We start from the raw sequence: 19,711 nt of genomic DNA, 5'->3' as shown, positions 1-19,711 counted from the left end.
TTTCACTACCCCTCTCAGGCTTCAGCTCCCCATGCCTTTCCTTGGCAGGGTTCCCTGGTGATGCAAAGCGTGCCCTCCAATGTCCCTGGCAACTCCAGCACCCCTATTCCCCCAGCCTGTAGGAGCAGAGAACAACTTTGGTAGCTGCAGGGCAGGGGTTATTTTTGGCCTTGGTCACAGATTGATTCCTGCCCTCTCTTTCCCTGCTGCTTGCAAGAAAGGGTCCCCAGCTGAGGATGTAGACAAGTTTTAAAGCTGTGGAGCAGGAGCTGCAGCCTCCCATTCACCAGGTAATGTGCATGAGCAAAAACCCCCTCTCCAGCTTCTATTCTCCAGCTGTCAGGGACCTTACCCCCTCGCTTCCCCCCTGCAATCCAGCTCCAGGCAATGCTTTTGTTACTCGTTGGGTGAGAGGGGGACCATGCATCCTCAGACCCCTGCCTTTGGCTGGGAGTTTGCTGGGTGGGGGAGCTGGGGTGAGCACCCCACACTGCTTTGGAGAATGGCACCTGCATGGGGACACATGGCCGGACCAAGTATGGCGGCCTCCATGCCCCCTCCCCAGGTCCCTCAAAGGCACTAACACAGCAAACGAGCTTTCACACTGCGTTCTCAGCACCATCGAGCATTTCTGCCACCTTCCATTGGCTAGTTTTCCTCAGACACTCCACCAGCTGGACATGTCTCCAAGGAATACTGCATTTGCCCAAACTGGCTGCAGAGTGGGGATGTATGGAGGGGAGTCCCCCAGCTGTTTCTCCTTTTATGTCCCCAGTGGACCCAATTTGGCAATGGCATTCACCAGCCTCCTTTGCCTGCCTGCTGTTATAGACTGACAGGGCCTCATGACTCAGGTCTCTACACCAAGGATGGGGTTGATTAACCCCACTGATTAGTTAACAGGAAAGCATGTGTGTGCAAGTGCACGTGAAGCCCTGGCTTAGAGCAGGGTGGTTCTCAGCAGATATGAGGCTGAACACTCCCGTGGTTCTGTCTGGCCCATTTGCTGCCAGTCAGTTGGCAGGAGCAATGTGAGCATCTTGAAGGGTTGCACAGCCTCTGCCAGAGTAGTACTGTTTGTGCACCAGTGGCACTCCACATCACTCAAATTCCCCTCTAGGCATCTTGACAAATGTGATGCTGATGCAAGCTACTAGAGGTAACCAGAGGTTTCTACCTGCTGCAGCTCTATTTTCAAATAGATGAGATGCAAACATTACTGTCTGCAGCATCTTCTTTAGTTCCTATACACTCAGCTCAGTTCCTGATCTGGACATGCTGGACAACTGCTCCACACAACATTCATTACGCATGATATCCATGCTCTGTCTTTCCCATCACCACCCCTTGGAAGCATAGCCCATTACTTCATACTGTCTCAAAGGATGTCTGTGCATCCTATAGGCTACCTGTCAAAGCACTCGTGTCAGTGTCTTGCATCTTGTTTCCGGTCCCAGCATGATCCAGTTCCCTCTTTGCATAGGACTGAAGGTATCTGCTCCATCCCTCAGGTATTTATCTGATGCTCATCCCTCTGGACAGATTGTTTATCTGACGCTCACATCCTCTGTTTGCTCTACTGTCATCTAGTTCACAACTGAGGTTCATTCCTCATTGCCCTTCCTTCCCTTTGTGGGTCTCTCTATCCACTTCAGCACACAACTATAATCCTCTTCAATATTTGTTTCACACCTTCGCAGCATACCCCATGCTTCTCACACATACCTTACATCTAGTCCTTATTTCATCTCTTGATGCCACTGCACAGCAGTTTTATTCACAGCCTGCACCATTTTCATCATCAGCTCTGCCTCACTTTACTGTAGATTGTCCTGCTCTGGGATATATATTTTGCCGTCTTGAAATCATCTCTTCTCCCTTCATCAGCAGCAATGTGTACTTGGGCTGCCCTCTGAGCTGCTGCAGCACAGCCACACAAGCCTTGAGAGCAAGCAAACCAACAGCTACACCTCATGCTTCCTACTGATAGCATGGACCACATGAGAGAGATGATCCCATCTGTAGACACATTTCTACCAAAAACTATCAGATTTTGTTATATGAGGGTGCAGTGAGCACCTGTCTTTGGAGAAGCCACTCTCACCAGCTGCCAGGTTAGGAGACAGCATGCAAGCCAAAAGGAGCATGCAATCAGGTCACACACATGAACCAGGGTCTCAAACTGCATAAAGTCCATCCACGTGCTGACATCAAGCCAGAACCTGGCATGTTTTTACAGTGACAGCATCTCTGCCTGGGAGAGGATACAGCAAACCAGTGTTCCTCCTTGAATAGCAACTAGAGGCTGGGCAGGGATCTACAGAAGTTTCCACTAGGTAACACAGACCAGTATCACATTTCTTTATGATAGGTAGGAGCACCCAGACTGGTCATTTGAGATGGGCCACAGGAATATATGGCATAGCAGGACCACTTGCAGGGGAGCTGCAGTCAGCTCTGCTTATCTTTTCTGGCTTTTGGCTGACCTATTGCAGCAGCTAGTACACTCAGGGCATCAAGACTTTAAATGCAGTGCACACACATTAGCCGTGATAACTTTATGGATTGCATAAAGATGGGCACTTTGGCCAAATGCTTGTATTTTTGGTTGTTTTTTTTGATATCCCCCCCCCCCCCCCTGCACACTAGGTAGTATTTCCATGGATCATTGCTCCTACAACACTCAGCTAGCAAACTAAAAGAAGTGTTGGAAAACTGCATCTGAAAACCTCTGCAGCTCTGGAAGTCTGAAATCATCTGTGGCTTCACATTCATTAAAGACTATAGAGTTTGTAAATAAAATCATCTATGTCCTTCCCATAAAACAGGTGCTCTTTCACAACCCAAGAGATACCTAACTCCTGCAATGAAACAGTACATATCCCTTATTCACCAGCTACTGACCTCCACTGAGCAAACCAGCCTCATACCGAAGCAGGTCCTGCTTTAGCCTCGGAGTTGGGCCAGAGAACCTCCCAAGGTCCTTCCTCACCCAAACCCACCCATGACTCTGCACTTATATCTCCATGCTTGAGCTACAGAGGAACTTCCACTGACATTTTCTGTCATCCAAAAATAGTTACATTATCCAAAGTGAATTTGTTGTAAGAGAAATAGGTTTTACTTGAGTTGTTCTATCACCCACAAAGCCTGTTTCTTTTATCCTCCCTGTCATATTTGAGTGCTTTCAAAACATCTTTTGATATTTTTGCATGATACAGCTATTTTGGTTTTGACATCCACTTACACAGACATCAGCACTGAAACACTTGAAGTTAGCCAGGAAAACGTGTTGATTAAGCTGACTGGAGAAGAGTGGGGATGTGTTTTTCTGTTTTGTGACACTCAATTATAAACCTTTTACCATGATTCAGGACAGGTGGGAAATGGTAATCACAAAAGTCATTTAGGAAGGAAAAGTAAATTCTCATCCACTTCTCTCCTTTCTTCTCTTTATTGCACCCCAGAGAAAAGGATTCTGCAGTGGGGTTTAATCAGCAGTTCAAGGTTAAAGTAGATGGCCTACGTTCACTGAAGCCCTCTTTCCAACTTATTGAAAAACCTGCCAATAAGAAGGCAGATCAGATAGTGACTAAGTAAGTACAAGAGAAAAGGCAGAATATATATATAATTAATTTCTGTTTCTGGGTAAAACCCAGTGAACTGTTTTATGCAGCCAGTCAAGCAGAGAACAGAATAGCCTTAAAATTTAAAATCACCTTCTCTATTTAAGTATCAGCACACCACTGCCATTTTACTGGTGATGACAGGATCCTAAGGAAACTGAAACACAACTGAAAAGGACTGAGCAAAGACTGCTTCCTCTCTGGCTCCTCCAATACCCTTGTTTAGCATTTGGGCTCAGGATCTCAGTCCTCAAATTTGTCTCTTCCTCCCCTAGATAGAAGACACCTGATGCCATCCTTGTGATGCAGAGTGATGAACCTCTTGCAGCAGCCACTCAGATACAGGGGCAAGCAAGCATCCACCAGGTTGGGGATTCACCAACCTGAATCCTGGAGTGAGGCTGGGAAACGTCAGGGTGACAGTAACTTCTGTTGATGGTGGCTCCTTGATATTTCAAAATGTTCAGGGGCATAAATGGGAGAATAAAGGGCAACAAACAAGCTTACTCTTATTAATGACCAAATTACCTATGCATGCCTCCATCCACCTACCTGATACTGCTCTCCTCCTCTTTGCATCTGGAGGGAGTCAATCAAATTTTCCATGGAGGATTCTAATGTGTCTTCCCTTCTGAGAAACTTGGTTGGTAGAAGAATGTGCCCCTTCTTATCTCCTCTTAGACTGTAAGACCAGAAACTCTACGTCTTTACATAAGAAATCTGAGGGATCTGAACACCTCCTGCTTCAGCATCAGATGCAGACATAACCCAGCCTCGTATGTCATTCATACAGTGTGTGCTGCAAATAAACTCATTAGGCTGGTGTGGTTTTGGTGGTGACAGCAGCAGAGCAGGGTACAACATGTTCTTGGGCATTTTTAAATCCTGTTGAAATTTTCTTATTCATAATGGTTTATTCTAAGTTTCCAGTTGGTTTGGCTCTGGTTGTGATTATCTGGGCTTTTTTTCCCCAGCAACACTTTCACTGTTGGAGACACACAAAGTCACTAGTGCTGCTAAACGACAATGGCAGTTTTGAGATGTTGAAGTCATCCAACAGAGGAATTGATTGCATTAGGGTATTTGCATGAAGGATGGAGCACCTGCCCTCCAATCCTTCCATAGGTTGGCATTGTCCAAGCCTTGCAGAGCCTGGCATGATCCCAAATCATGCCACGCTCTGCCAGAGAAAGAGCTCTCCATTTGCAGGAGAAAGAAAATGGAGAGCTCACCTCCCAGTACCAACCCAGAAATAACAGCATCTGCATCCCTTCCATGAGAACTGGCCTCATCAGATGGGCCACAACTCTGACGGATGGGGGAAAGGCTTTGCTACCTTGATCCACAGAGTGACTCAAAGTCAGATTAGAGGTACATTAGCACACAGGGTCAGCAAGACACAAGGCTTAGCAGGACAGTCCTGGAAAAGAAGCAAGAATTTGCCTTCAGATTTGGCTTTCTGTCACAGCTCACCAGCATTTCAAAAGCCAGATGGAACAGTCCAAGCTTAACCTAGGTGTAAAGCTACTTTGTAGACTTCCAAAGAAACTGCTCTGGCATGCCCCCATCTCCCTGCAACCATGTTTAACCTACCCGCTGCCTTGGCACCCACACTACAAAGGCTCCTGAAAGGCTGTGAAAAAGCAAAGCCCAAACTGGGATGACAGCTGGAACAGGGGATGAAACACCCCAGGGCTAATAGATGATAAATAACTGCTGGCATTTGGGCAGCTCACACATTCAGCCAGGGCAAAGGCAGGTATTGAGGCCATCCCTTACCTCACTTCAGCAGCCTCAGCCCTGATCGTCAAGTCAAACCGCACACAGACCCCCAACCAAACTCACCAAACCAATCAACTCCAAACCCCCTCTTGCTCCCAGCACAGCATTTGCCATGCGGGCACCCTGCTCTTACAGTACATCCCTCACCAAGAGGAACCAGAAACAGAGCCAGAGTTTGCACTCTTCCTCTCTAGGGACAGTAACAATCAAAGTACAGCTCCAAAAATCGCATTTTGCAACCCTGACTTTTGCAAAACAGCAAATCTGACCAGCAAACTTGAAAAGCCTCCAACTCGTTTCATTGCCTGGAGTGCCTCTGATAAAGTATCTGTCCTGGCAACATCACCATTATCTGCCCTTCACCTCTCCGGTACTTTAGATGCCGAACTTTGCAGGGCCCAAGTTGGGAGCATGCAGTGGTGTTACTCGATAGCTCTTCTTCATGCTAATTTTAGGTGATGGAATTTTTCATGCTTTCAAAAGAATTAGTTTCATTAGTTTTTGAGAAACCTCTTACCTACTGCCTACTGTAAATACTCTTTTTCCATCTGATGCTTTGAACTTACCTACAGGGCTCCAAAAATCACATGAAAACAGCACCCAAAATGATCTCCAAGAAGCAATGACCTGTTAATCTTGTAAACCGAACCAAGTAACATGCGGTACCCAACATGCAAGTGATTGCAGATGGAAACAAATTACACATCAGTAAGTACTGAATTTCATCTTTCTTCAGTTAATATTGATTCCTGATTTTTGTCGTAGCCAAATGCTGCATCATTTAATTATTCACTCTGGGAGATGTGCTTGCTCCATGTGCTTTAGACATCTAAGGCACAACCACTATGGGATTCAGAAGATCCTCCTTGGACACCCTAGATCTAGCCTAGATAGGTCTCTGAAGATAAGGAATCAGGCTGGACCATTCAAGACACAGCCTGTGTCTCATCCTCAGGCGATTTACACCTAAATGGATGACAGTCTGACAGAGAGGACAAAGTCTGAACAGCAGGATAGGGGTCAGGACCCTATCACAGCCGCGGTTTTGGGCTGCTCCCCAAATGAGGTGGGTGAGGCAGGAGATCAGCCAAGGGGCTCACAGCAGCCACACAGCCTCTCCATAACCTTGGGGAAGGACTACCTACCCAACAAAGCACCTCTGATTCAGTAATTACACTTGCAGTTTGCTGCTTTCATGTTTTAAAGTGCTTGCTCATATTAATCCCAATGATATTTTCCCCCATATTTTGCTTCAACCTCCCCCTATTCTTCTAATCATTCTTAGAAGCCCTCAGCCCATGACACATTTTTTCTCTTTATTTGAAGGATGAAGAGTACGTGTCTTTAGCATTGTTAAACCACTATTACTTAGAGTTATCCTGAAGAGATTAAACACCTTTCTAAAACTTTCATCTAAATCAAATTGCTCCACTGCAACTAGTACCCTCAGAGGAACAAATGCAAAAATCACATGGAAATGCCTGTGGTCTATTTACCATTATCAGGATCCTTGCAATGGGTCCACTGTTTCTGAAGCAAATGCTGGCTCTCATTGCACTTCTTGTCACTGTCAGATCCATTCTTTACCTGCTTTAAAATATATATAAATATACACACTTGTATACCACACCGCATTAGGGAAGGAGTGTTGAGCTGGCAAGAGTTACCAACAGACTAACCTCAGAGCCATGTTCAGCAGCACATCAGCTGCCACCTCATTATTTATAGACACCCCGCTCTTTGCGCTGGTTTATTTTCCTTCCCTAAGGTGGTGGTGGCAGGAGGGGAAGCTCTGACATCCAGCCCCAGGTTTCTCAGAGTCTGACCTTTCCCGCAAAGAGCAGGAACTGCAGACACATTTCAAGGAACAAAGTTATTTGGGAACTCCAGGCTCCTGTGTACACCACCTCACTGGAGACCCAGTGCAGAGCTGCAAGCAAGGGTTGAGTAGATTTGTTAATTAGCCAGCACATACACATAAGGATGGCCGTAAAAGGGAGCCTATAATTATTTTATATCCAGAAAAAGAACCAGATGAAGTTTAGCCCCTAATCTTGAAGCAGAAGAAATGCTATATTAAGACATAACAAACTTGAGGTTTGCATCAGCTAAGCTTTCCCCAAGTTTAAACAATGCTAGTTTATGGTCTGCAGGAAACAGGCATTGCAATGGTTGTGGACCATGTTTTTCAATCCCATCTCATATATGCTCATGTAGAATCATCTGTCAAACTTTGCTGGAAAAAAAAGCAGCCATGAAACCTGGTACAGAATACAAGCACAGCACATTTCATGACTACTGTAGCTCCCAACAGATTTAAAACTAGGTGCTGTACAAAAGGGCATCCCCTTCTGCACAATCTAAACAAGCAGAACAGTGAAAGAGAAATTGGAATGAGGCAACACCTTGGGGTATGCCTCAAGGTCAGAACGCTGACAGCCCACACAGGGGCTCCACCCCTTTCTTTGAGCACCACTGACCTGCAAAGGGGATAGTAATCTGGGATAGGATGGCAGCACAGAAAACAGATTGGCAGCCAACAGATACAGGGGCCAAGAAAGCATCACTCTTCTCCACCAGGCTTTGAGGATAAGCTTAATCCTGCAAGAAAGACTCACTTAATGCCTCAATTTGTCCTCCCTACACTCAAAATAAAACAGTCCCAGGAAAAGATAGAGCTAAGGTATCATAACAAAAGCCTAAGAGATGCCAATGCTGAAAAAAATACAATATGAATGTAGGAAAGATACGGAGCAGTCAGCTACTCAATAAAACCAGACCAGTAATTGTTATAGACAGAACACCCTGCTCTGCTTTACTCACATGAGCAAGATGAGCCCCAGAGCACTCTTCCCATCCCTAGGAGTATGAAGGTCCCAGCAACACATAGAGATGCACAGGAGAGCTGGAAGCAGACTTGACTTTGCAAAGATTGCAGCATAACTTCGCTACCACACACTGGTTTCTTCACAGTGAATTCACCAGCAGGAACTTCTCATTTTAGCAGGAGATGAGCAGACACATTTCACAGATACATTTCAAGACATTTTCTTCTGACATGAGCAATAAAATCAGCCACAATGCCCAGTGCTTGCTGCTGAGGGAAGAAATGAGCTTTCATCCCCAATTAGCATTGCCCAAGATGCACATCCAGAACACCTGGGCTGCAGCATCTCTTTCTGTGGGTGTCTTTCACCATTCTGGTAACCGCACTGCCACTCCCATCACTGAATGCACACCACGTTACTTTATGAGGAGAAACAGCAAACCATACAGTTAATTTAACTGTGGGAAAACTTCCTCTGGCAGAAACAGGTACCTCATAAAGAGCTACACACACGTGCTCCAAAGCAGGCCTTTCCCTGGCTCCTCAGCACTACTAGAGCACTCTGGCCTCCCACATAACCTGCTCACTTCTGTGCTGTAACCAGAACCCGAGTTATGCAGTTGTTTCAGTTGAAACCGCACCTAGGTCCAAGTGGGCTTTAAGTGAGGAAAACATGCCCTGAAAATTAACCCTCCTCAGGGAGGGAATCCCACACAAGCAGCCTCTGGGGCTCCTTCTGCACTCTCCAAGCAGGGAACAGGAATAGTAACAGGTCAAATTTCTGACCATGCTTTCCATCAGCAAACTGCAGAATAGAGCTGCAAACAAATTGGTGCAACCAATTTGCATGCATGCAAGGGCACAGTATCATTGCTTTTGCATTAAATCAGAACACCTCCGTACACCCCATTAGCATGCCTCACTTGAAAACCCCAGCATGGCAGAGAAAGGGCTGAAAGGAGGAACAGCTGAAATGAGGAAGATGGGCCCAGATGTTGTCCACACTCCTCAGTGCTCTCTGAGGAACATGCTCCTTGCATTCTTACCTCCAGGACCTGAAGCAGAGAATGAAGGGGACAAGGGTACCAATAAAGCAAGATGACAGTAAGAAGTGGTATCTGAGAACTTTCCTCGTCCTAACAGTTTAAGAAAGTGTAGGTAAGGGCAGCAGAAACTATTTTCTATCTCTGCACCATAGAAATGTTATTACTTGCAAGGTCACCTCCATGGAAAGGTTTCTTCATTAGATGGTTCCAAATAGGATAGCCAGCTCATTAGAGTGCTGGGTTCCTGCACAGACAGCTATATTGATCTCATCTAAACTGTATAAGCAGGCTATAGAGGATTTTTTCAATATTTTTTTTTTTAAACATTTAACATTACCAGTGCTTTTGGTTGAATCTTGTGATGTTCTCAGGTCCATTAGCTGAAGAGATAGGCTCTGTGCTTCATTTATCTGATCACTCCACGGGTGGTGTTCTGCATGCTGCTCCATCTCTCACCCAAACACCACGCATCCCCATTTTACAGTCAATTACCCCAGTAACAATGAAGAATGAAGCAAGATGACAAGGATTTCCTAAATGGGACAGGCACACAACGAGCCCCTTTCCTGCATATGTTAAGCTCCTTTGCTTGTTGTCACTCAGTCTGATGTTTCTTCTTCTCCACTTTCCACTCAAGCAGAGGTTTGCAAGATCTTGGAAAACAGCTTTGCTGAGGGAACTCCTATATCAATAAACTCAGAGTTGCCATCATTACAACATCTTCCTCAAATTTTATTAAATGCTTACAAAACGAAAAAAGAAACCAATCCAGGATGCAGTAAATGGAGGCAGAAAGCACACTGATGCAGGAGAGAGAGAAGCTGTCCTCCCTCCAGGAAAGCAGAAACAAGTTGCAAAATTATGTTGACATGAGAAAAGGGTAGGAACTAAGAATATAAAGAGGGGATGGGTCATGCTAACACTATGACATATGAAGACATGGGAGAGTTCAGAAACAGCCCTAGGAGCTGATTTACAGACCTCAGGCCCAAGGCCAGAGCAACACTCTTTAGGGGCTTAGTTTCCCCATGTTCACAGCAAGCTCTGACCTCCCCAAACAAATCACTAGGATGCCCTTTCACTGAGGCAGCTTTCAGTATAAGAACAGCCGCTGTTTCCCAGTTATCCTGTCCTCCTTCAGGAGCACTGAGGGTGAACTGTCAACATACCCACCACCACTGCCATTCAGAAAAAGTGTTTCAGTCACTGGCACTGGAGCCTGCAGGTTAGGAACAAACAAATATCTTTCACAGAGAAGGGACGTAATACCAGCAGCCAGCACTCCTTACCTGTGAAAGGAGACTTCCAATCCATGTTAGGGAGAGGAAGGCAGCAGCTATTTGAAACAAAGCTGCTATTGACACTGTCAAGACTGAAAAGTGGCAGGAACATTTTGCCATGGGTATATAACTGCGATTAAAGGATGATCTGGGAAATAGACTAAAAAACAGGACTAAGTTGAATGTGATTTGATGTACACAGAATCCAGTAGATGGAAATCCCTCAAAGCAGATGTTGTAGAAGGACAGAGGCTGCATTGTAAACAGGGGAAGACTTTACCCACAGCTGGCACCAACATGGTGATAAGTGGTCCTCACAGTCGCCTCTTGCTCCGGATATGCCCACTGCCTTCCTTCCAAACACTGATTCTTTTGCTAGGTTTCTGTTGAGCTCCATCTCTCCCACCACCAACCACCAAGAACCACAAAGGTAGAAGTTCTTCATCACATAGCAAAATCCCTGACAGCTCAACAGATCCCCCTCTTCCAGACTTGGATGGAAGAGAGGGAGCAGAGCACAGGCTCCCATCTCCATAGCAGAGCCAGATTGAAAAAAAAAAAAAAAAAAAAAAATGGAAAAAGAAAAAAATGCCAGAGTCACATTGAAGGTTATAACAGGGGTAGGTTTTTCCAGCTGATCTAGTTCCTTCCATCCATCCAGAGGCAGCATGGGGTATTACTCATAACCTGAGAGCAGTCAGGCTGTACCAAAGCAGGCTGGCATCAGGCAGAAGAGAAACATTCTTCAATTATCTTCTATGGAGCAGAGGAAATAGTGGCATTGAGAGTTGCATCGAGCCAGGACCAAGCTCAGCTGAAAGACAAGAAATCAACAGGTTTATTCATACCATTTGGCCTGCAACCAGCCATACCCTGGGCTGTACAGAGGCTGCATCTTGACAGCAATTACAGGTGGTTTTGTTCCACCCATTTAACAGAGCCCTGTGAAACATCCCATAAAGCTTCAGCACTGCAGGACAGCCAACCATGCCACGTGCCCATGGCAGAGTAGATGCTGAGGGCTGCACACCGGGCAGAGGTCACAGCTGCCCAGGCAGAAGGAGGAACATGCTCCTACCCACCCACCTCCTCCCAAGAAGGAGATGAGCAGGTTTCCTTCCAAGCCTGACAAAGCCACTGACATGGACAGCATGCTCCTGCAGCCCCCAGCAGCCATAGCTCGCTTCTTGGGACCATCTGCAGCAGTATCGGGTTCCTGCAGCTCTCCATCTGCTCCACGCATAACAGCTGGTACAGCCGAGGGGCTTCACGTGCAAATGACTTTTCCATCATGTGATAAATGACTCCCCCATGCTACACCCTCCCCACCATTCCTGCTTTTGGGTTGATGCAAAGAGAGTGGACCTCAGGAGAACAGTTGGGCTCCAAAGGTGGGTGACCTCCCCTCCACCACCAGGCATTCAACCAGTAGCAGGGAAGCTTAACCCTTTGAAAGCTTCTTAACTCAGCTTCTAGCTCAATTTCCTTCCAGCTTATCACATACACACCAGAGTTCCCATTCAATTTCCCCTGGATTTTCAGCTCTGGCCTTTCCAAGGGCAATAAAGCAAGTCTGTCTGTCCCTTTGCTTTTGCTTCATTATTCAGCAAGGGGGAAGATGCTCACAAGTCTTGCTCATTGCAGAATTTCTCCTGAGCACAAAGCTCTGAAGGAGACTCAAACAAAGCCAAGCATGACAGAGAAGGCAAATAAATTAAAAGCTGATTTCCTTTTTTTCTGTTTTTAACATCTGTCTCCCTCACTAATCAAACACAAATATGCCAGCACAGTCACATGCCATGGAAGTTACCACCCACAAGATCTCCAGGGCCACAGAACAGCAGGTTTCAAGTCAGATGAGATGCTGAGATAGTAGCAAAATTGATTAAGAGCACTATTGTAAGACACCAAAAATCTGAGGCTGTAGGGCATAAAGCAGCCTTGAACTTTGGGAACAGAGGGAAACCCTTCCTAGTGCATGCAGATTATATCTAAACTTCTTACTCCAAGAACCCCCATGGCCTCCTCAGTAACATCTGGCAGTCTGCAGCAAATCCCAGGCAAAATCCTGCTATGGCCTATACAGGCAGATGCCTTTTTGTGGGGTACAGCAGTCCATAGAAAACACTCAAACAGGTCATCAGTATTTGGGAAGTTCGCTATCCTGCCTTTTTATCCCAGCACAAGCCTGATGCAAATCAACCTTGTAATTTTGGTTTACCAGTGCTGCTAGACCACAGCTCATCTTGTAGGACAGGCTGTCCACAGGACCACATTAAACGGGAGCAGATGAAATCAGCTCACAATCAACCCTAACAGATGTACATCCTAGCTCACCTCGCAGCAGATAAAAATCACACAAGCGATTACCAATTCCTATACAATCTGAACCACAGCAGTGATTCACAAAAGCAAGTATGCACCTCTCCAACTGAGGCATTCTGACTTTCTGACCCAGAAGAACCTAGAATATCCACAAGGCTAGGGAGAACAGGTATATGATAAAGGAATGGGCTCTCAGCCTTTATTTCAGGCTAGTGCAGACTTGTTTCTAAGAGTAGCTCCTGGAATAGAGCAAGTCCTAATCCCAGCCTTGTGCCTAAGGCATGATGCTGATAAGCCACTGGGAATGCCCAACAGTTGTCACCCCCAACTGGCATAAATCCCCTCCGAGCCCCCTCACCAAAACAACAGGAGGATTCTCATGCCTGTAGCCAAAATAAATCCTAGAATCACAAAATAGTTTGTGATGGAAGGGACCTTTAAAGGCCATCTGGCCCAACCCTCCTGCAATGAGCAGGGACGTCTTCAACTAGATGTGGTTGCGCAGAGCCCCATCCAGACTGACCTTGAATGTCTCCAGGGATGGGGCTTCTACAACCTATCCCGGCAACCTGTTGGAGTGTTTCATCACCCTCATTGTAAAGAATTTCTTCCCTATATCCAGTCTGAATCCACCCTCTTTTAATTTAAAACCATTACCCCTTTTCCTATCACAACAGGCCCTACTAAAAAGTCTATCCCAAATTTCTTATAAGAAAAGTTTTAAGTACTGAAAGGCCACAATAAGATCTCCCTGGAGCCTTCTCTTGTTCAGGTTGAACAACCCCAGCTCTCTCAGCCTCTCCTCATAGGAGAGGCGCTCCATCAACTCCAATCATTTTTGTGGCCCTCCTCTGGACCTGCTCCAACAGGTCTGTGTCTTCCTTGTACTTCAGAAATCTGTTGGTAGAAGTGCACTACTTGCTAGAAGCTTCCTACGTCCAGCCCATCACAGCCTATGCTATGGATCACAGCTCATCCACCACGGTGAAAGCTTCATCTTGAAGGCTTTGTGCCCTAAATGCCACCTCTTCAGTCCTTTCATTTGCTGCTGCATTTGTTGGAGTTGGTTTAGTTTTTTGTGGGGTGGTAATTTTGGGGATTTTTTGGTTGTTTGGAGTTTTGTTGTTGTTTAATAGCAGTCATCTTTTCATGCCCATCCACAAATCAGTCTTGTCAGATATACCAACTGCTTGTTCAGTACAGATCAGCTTCCCAGCCCAGTGCTGACAGCAGCACTGCAAGCCCAAAAGCAACACTGAGCAGTCAAGCACAAAAAGCTGTTCTGCACTTTTGAGAGTTATATTCTGGATAGTTTTCTGCAGAGCAGGTATGCTACACACCCACACTAGCCAGAGCAGCTTGGGAGCCACCAGGAAACAAGCAGAGCCAGTAGTTCCTCTGGGCAACCCAGACATCATTCCACTTCTTCATTGTTTTGGGATGCTCACTTGCATCCAGCATAGGGGACTAAGGGGCTCAGTGATTTATGCCTAGTTTCACAGCAAAAGTCAGCAACTCCGTGCTGAGTGAGAACCAGGGTAGTCAGATTTTCTTTGGTAGGCTGCCAAAGAATCATTGCAGGTCAGAGGCTGAGTGTTTGGTGCTCCCCAGCCCTGTTCAGGAAGAGAAAGAGGAGAAGAGAGACTAGTTTCATCTTCCTATCCCCAACACAGACCCTTAGCTCCACTATGCAGGTAATCTGATTGGTGCTCACCGGAAAGGATTTGGTGGCAAGTTAACAACAGAGAGCAGTTGTGCATCTCCCCAGGAGCAGCAGAGTGTTGGCTAAAGGTTGTCCAGCTGCAATTGCTACTGGGGATAAGACCTGACTCAGACCACAACCCATTTCTGTTTCACTGAAGAATGAGTGATACAGGCAGGACAGTGGCAATGCTCCCCAGCGGAAAGGGAAAACTAGGTTTTAAATTGAGTGCAGGAGGAGAAGATTGCCACTGTGCTTGGTGCAACAAGGAAATTACAATCAGAGTTAGCTTTGTGACAAAGCACTAACTCACCAGATAATCACAGCTTTTTAAAGCCCTGCATTTCACAGGGATGTCTTTAGGCCAGCTGAAATTAATCAAGGCCAGTGTTGACTTTGATTCAAATGACACATGTAGTTTATGACTTATGTTGTACATTACATTGTATCAGAGTATTAATAATGGGAATTTTAAAAGCCATGAAATGGTATTAATTTATGCCTCTGGAGAATGTTTTAAAGCTTCAGAATTTCAGACCTGCTCTGTTTCTCTTGACAGTTCCTTCTAAATTGCATTAGGAGTTGCCAAGACACAAATGTCTGGGGTCCCAAGGAGCTCTCACTGGATTTTGCTCTAACACCAGGAGAGAGAGGGCTACAGATTCAGTAATACTGCTTCCCTCACTACATCTCTATATCTGCATCCACATCCACACTACCACATCCCCCATCTATATCCCACACTACCCTCAAGACTGGATGAGGGCTCCTTAGGAGATTAAGGAAACCAAGATGGATGCTTTTCTTCCACAATTCTGACTCTATACTCATAGCTTTTGGAGAGAGGAAAAGGAGGCCTTATGTATGAATATTTCAGATCTAGCCCAGCAGTAAGCCCATGTCAACTCTAAGATTTTTGTTTTCTTTCAGGGGATGCCAATGCTGATAACAGTATCATCCTCCATCCAGCCTGCTCCCATTCACCACCACCTTTCTCCCCCTCCCACCTTACCAAAGCCCAGTAAGGACAACCTGCAGCTCCAGAGGCTGCTGAAGAAGGCAGCCAAGAAGAACGCTATCCGAGCTTCAGAGCAAGCCAAGTCCTTTCGGTCCAGCCTCTCGCCCGTGAATGAGGCCAGCTCTGACCTAGAGCACAATGAGAGCGCTCCCCCAGCAGAGACCCTCAAAACCATCATGCCTGCCTCCACCAGCCTCCCAGCCCGACTCTCCATCAAGCCCACCATTCACCGCATCCCCTCCCCTTTCCGAAAGAGCAAGCCTTTCACGCTGAAGGTCACTGAGCAGAGGCGCATTGCCGAACACCTCATTCTCACAAACTCGCCAGCCATGCCCCTGCTACACAAGCCAGAAGCTCCTGAGACTCCACAACAGCCTGAGGGCACAAATACCCACCTCCCCTCTCTACATGACCCTCAGATATCTATTTTCCCCCAGCCTCCTCCTACCAGTACACCCAGTAAAGAAAGGGCACCAGAGGTTACCTACATCACCAAGGTGCACACTTATTTCCACAGTGTCAAGCCACCCAGAGCTAAGACAGCCACATCAAATCCGACCCAAGGAACCACCAGCCATGAAGACAAAAGGCCTTCTTCACCAGCACCTGAAGCAAGTTGCTCTCAACCATACCCAGGGCAGATACCCACCCTGCTCAATGACAGCAAGGCCACGTCTACTGCACTGGAGCATCCCCTCCTTTCTGCTGCAGAGGCAGAGCCACCTAAGCAAGCTCCTAGGCCTGCTCTTACTGAAGATTCCATCAAGACCCCTTCACCCAAGCCCAGCATTGCCAGTGGTCACACTGATAAGCCTATGACCCATGGAAGTGACACTGAAATATCTGGATCAGAGACAGCACCCAAATTACCCAAGCAAGACCAGGACATCCAAAAACTATCCACACCCAGTGCTCCCTGCATGCAAGCACACCCAGCAACAGAAACCCCAGAACAAGCTGACAGTACCAGTGCCACCTCCACAGACACCAAAGCAGAACATGTCATTCAACCTCAGTTGACCCCCAGCTTGCCAAACACCAGCCCTCCCCTCAAAGATGAGCCAACACTATCACCAATAGAAGAAGCAAGGCCTCCTGGAGCTACTGCCAGTGGCTGGCATCGCCTCAGGAAGCACTTAATGGTGCAGCCAGAAGCACCCAGCTTCCCAGAGTCTGAGCCAGAAAAGTTGGGACAGGAGGAAGGGAGCAAGGAGAAGGAGGAGAACAGCTCTCAAGCAATCACACAAGACTGCAGGCTGTTTAAATCGAAGGCCACAAGAATGTGGGATGCTATTTTATACCAGATGACAGTCAACAAGGAGAGGAAACAGCAAGCAGAAGAGAAGAAGCTGCGAAAGGAGGAAAGCTTATTTCTTCCCCGCCGTTTACCCATCCTTCTACACAAGCCACGTTTTGATGCCCGAAAACTGAGGGAACTGGCTACCAAACCCATGACAAAGATCACCACCGCTTTTGAGGTGAGCCGGTTTAGACCCAAAGCGGTTGAGGAGCACATCGAGATCTTTAACAGAACAGCATCAGGATGGTCAGCCAACTGAAGCCAGGCTGCTTCAACAGGCCCACATCTCTGGAGGTTCTTACACGGCACCAAGCAAGAGAACACCTATGACTAAGGTTTACAGCCCAGAGCCAAGCATCAGGAAAAAATAAAATTAAATAAAATCCCTTCAAGCCAGCAGCCTCATGCTGTGGGTTTAAGGATTACTCTCCATGTGTATATAAACTTAAATGCATGACATACTACATCCACAAGTCATGAGCCAGGAAAACAAACATACACATGCACTTGTTCTAAAAAGAGCAAGCAACAACCACTGTATGCAATAGCACAGGGAAGAGAAGGGAGGCACACAGTGAAGAGGACAAATTGCCTGTAGAAAAAGCCCAATTTAGAGGAGGATGATGAAATTTGAATTTATTTTGTTGTGTTTATTTAAGACCAAGATAAATTCTAGAAAGAGAAGCAGCTGTAGATAGGACAATATGAAGGAATCTATGTCACTCCACATCTCCTCTAGGGAATCTTAGAAACTGAACTCCAAGAATATACGCATCTCTATCTTCATGACTGAAACTGCACCCCACACCATGCACTGAAAACAAGGTGGAAACTCATCCTTCCACCGCAGGCACTGACAAGGGACTCCATAAGATATCCATCCCACTCTCACATAGTGGTTCCCCTGCCTAAAAAAGAATGGACATCATCATTTGATGTCTGCCTTGCTCAGTCTGCTAAATGGTAGTGCACAGAACAACAATTTTATTGCAATAATCAAGTTTTACTATTTATTTGACCATGCTTTTAAAGTATAGCTGGGGATCAGTTTTTCCATGATAACCAACAAGAGCCTCCATCAGCATGTGGGTATCCAAATATGTATTTAACAAGGTGCTGTTTTGAGGAATTCTGCTAACCACATGTAGTCTTGTTTTCAGCGGTAACATCATGATAGTTGTGTACTTACTGGTGCCTAATGTCCTGAGAAAAAGGCTATTTAAAACAAAATCCCCAACTCTGCCCATCCACAGGAGACAACTGTGCTTTCCTTCATTACAGTTACCCTTTGCATCTTCATTGGCAGCAGGCTTATGAGCATGAAAGCTGGAGATCAGCTATTTCTATTTCACAAGGAACTCTGTCATATGCTGGGATGTTCCTACACAGCTAATATAGAATTGCTATGTTTAGTCCAAATAGGAAACTTGATACACAGCTCTTTACATTCTCTTCATTTGCAGAGGATATGGAGCTGACCAAAAATTTCCCCAAGCCCAACTTCAAACAGACTTAGAAACAAAACCAAGAGTCACTTATTCTTCTTTGAAGTCTTCCAATTTTGGTTTATGCTGTAAGAAGAGCTCAGTTATCAAACCTTCACTGAGGTTTTCACTTTGCTGGTCTTATTCTGGTTTGCAATTCCTTCCCTATTCCAAGAAAATAAAAGAGAAGGAAGAATAAAGCAAGTATCTAAATTTTGGACTTCAACATCCCAGTTTTCCAAGAAAAAACTGAAAAGAGGTAGGTTGGAAATGCACCAGTCATCATGAGCGGATCCCAGGTAAGCCTCTGCAGGATAATTCAGCATGCTGCAAGAGAAGGCTATAGAGACAGCAGCAATACAAAATCAAAAAGAGTGCAGCATAAAACATGTAGAATACCTAATGCAGACAAAGATGACCTTACACACAGTGATAAAATAGCACTTTCGTGTAGCACAGCTAGATGGATACCTATGCACGAGAGTTTGCATTTACAAGATCACAGCACCAGCATGAGGCAGAACAGCTAATATTGATTACCCTTGGGAGACTAAGTGAATCCAGCCAGAGAAGATGGTTTCAGAACCAGTTCTGCTTTAATTCACTTTGTCCTGTAGTGAGGACAACCACGCAGAACAAAACAGGGATTCTCACATAAGGCTTATGTTTTGCATCTGCTGGGCTTCCCACCAGGCTGCATCCACAATCCATCCCTACTGCATAGGGATGGAGACTGGCTAGTGAGGGGAGCAGCTCCCACAGTGTGAAGCAGAGAAGGCAGATCTGCCTGCATGGGTTAGTCCTTTTGTCCCAGGAGTGAAGGGCAGGGGCATAGGGCAGGCATGGCAAGTCCTGCAGAGACAGACCCTGGCATGAGAGCATCACAGAAGAGAGAACAGATACCTGGAGACAAAAGACTTCCACCAGCAGCTCTGCACTGGGACTCATTGCAGCACGTCCCAGACCAAGTTGCCATGCTGAGCAAGGGAAGGGGAATGCCACTGGGCACAGAGTTTGGTTGTTTTCAATGTCAAACTGCCTCAGGCAGCTGCTGAGAGACCAAATTGCCACGTAGAGAAAACCTGCAGCCTGTTCAGAGATCTTGCAGCTCATGAAGAGAGGGGAGGAGGAAAAACTGTACCTGTGCTCAAGCAACTAGAAAGCTGGTAAGGTGGTGTTGAGTGACATGAGGGTGAGGCAGAAGGGTTTGAGAGCATAAAGGCAATCACAAAGGGATCTGGCAGGATGAACGTAGTTAAAGGGGGCTGGAAAGGAGCTGGGACCTCACAGCACACAAAACAGCTAAAAACCCAAGAAATGA

The 19,711-nt window shown here is 46.1% G+C and overlaps 2 protein-coding genes across 5 annotated transcripts in view; one reads left to right on the top strand and one right to left on the bottom strand.

Annotated features, from left to right (window-relative positions):
- The first annotated feature begins 179 nt into the window (after nt 1-179).
- On the top strand, nt 180-17,292 carry PRR33 (proline rich 33). The gene is made up of 3 exons (XM_062609418.1): nt 180-290; nt 5,981-6,116; nt 15,519-17,292. The coding sequence occupies exons 2-3, from the start codon at nt 6,096-6,098 to the stop codon at nt 17,163-17,165; spliced, it is 1,668 nt and encodes a 555-aa protein (XP_062465402.1). The 5' UTR covers nt 180-290; nt 5,981-6,095; the 3' UTR covers nt 17,166-17,292.
- Nucleotides 9,993-19,711, bottom strand: part of LSP1 (lymphocyte specific protein 1) — a 51,210-nt gene continuing 41,491 nt past the window's right edge. For 3 of the 4 annotated variants that reach the window (XM_062609355.1, XM_062609352.1, XM_062609354.1), the window contains one exon: nt 9,993-11,375. The gene's annotated coding sequence lies outside the window, so the exon portion shown is untranslated. Of the gene's footprint in view, nt 11,376-17,264; nt 17,815-19,711 lie in introns of those variants that run through there. The other variant, XM_062609353.1, reaches the window with a different exon arrangement.

Source organism: Pezoporus occidentalis, unplaced genomic scaffold, assembly GCF_034315485.1.
Source record: "Pezoporus occidentalis ecotype Australia unplaced genomic scaffold, CSIRO_AGI_Poc_V1 ctg137, whole genome shotgun sequence".
NCBI lineage: Eukaryota > Metazoa > Chordata > Aves > Psittaciformes > Psittacidae > Pezoporus > Pezoporus occidentalis.
This window is presented reverse-complemented; position numbering and strand designations above follow the sequence as displayed.

Coding starts and splice junctions, on each gene's coding strand:
- PRR33 (XM_062609418.1), top strand. CDS start 6,096: ATGGAAACAAATTACACATCA. Junction 6,117..15,518: donor TGGAAACAAATTACACATCA/GTAAGTACTGAA, acceptor GTTTTCTTTCAG/GGGATGCCAATGCTGATAAC.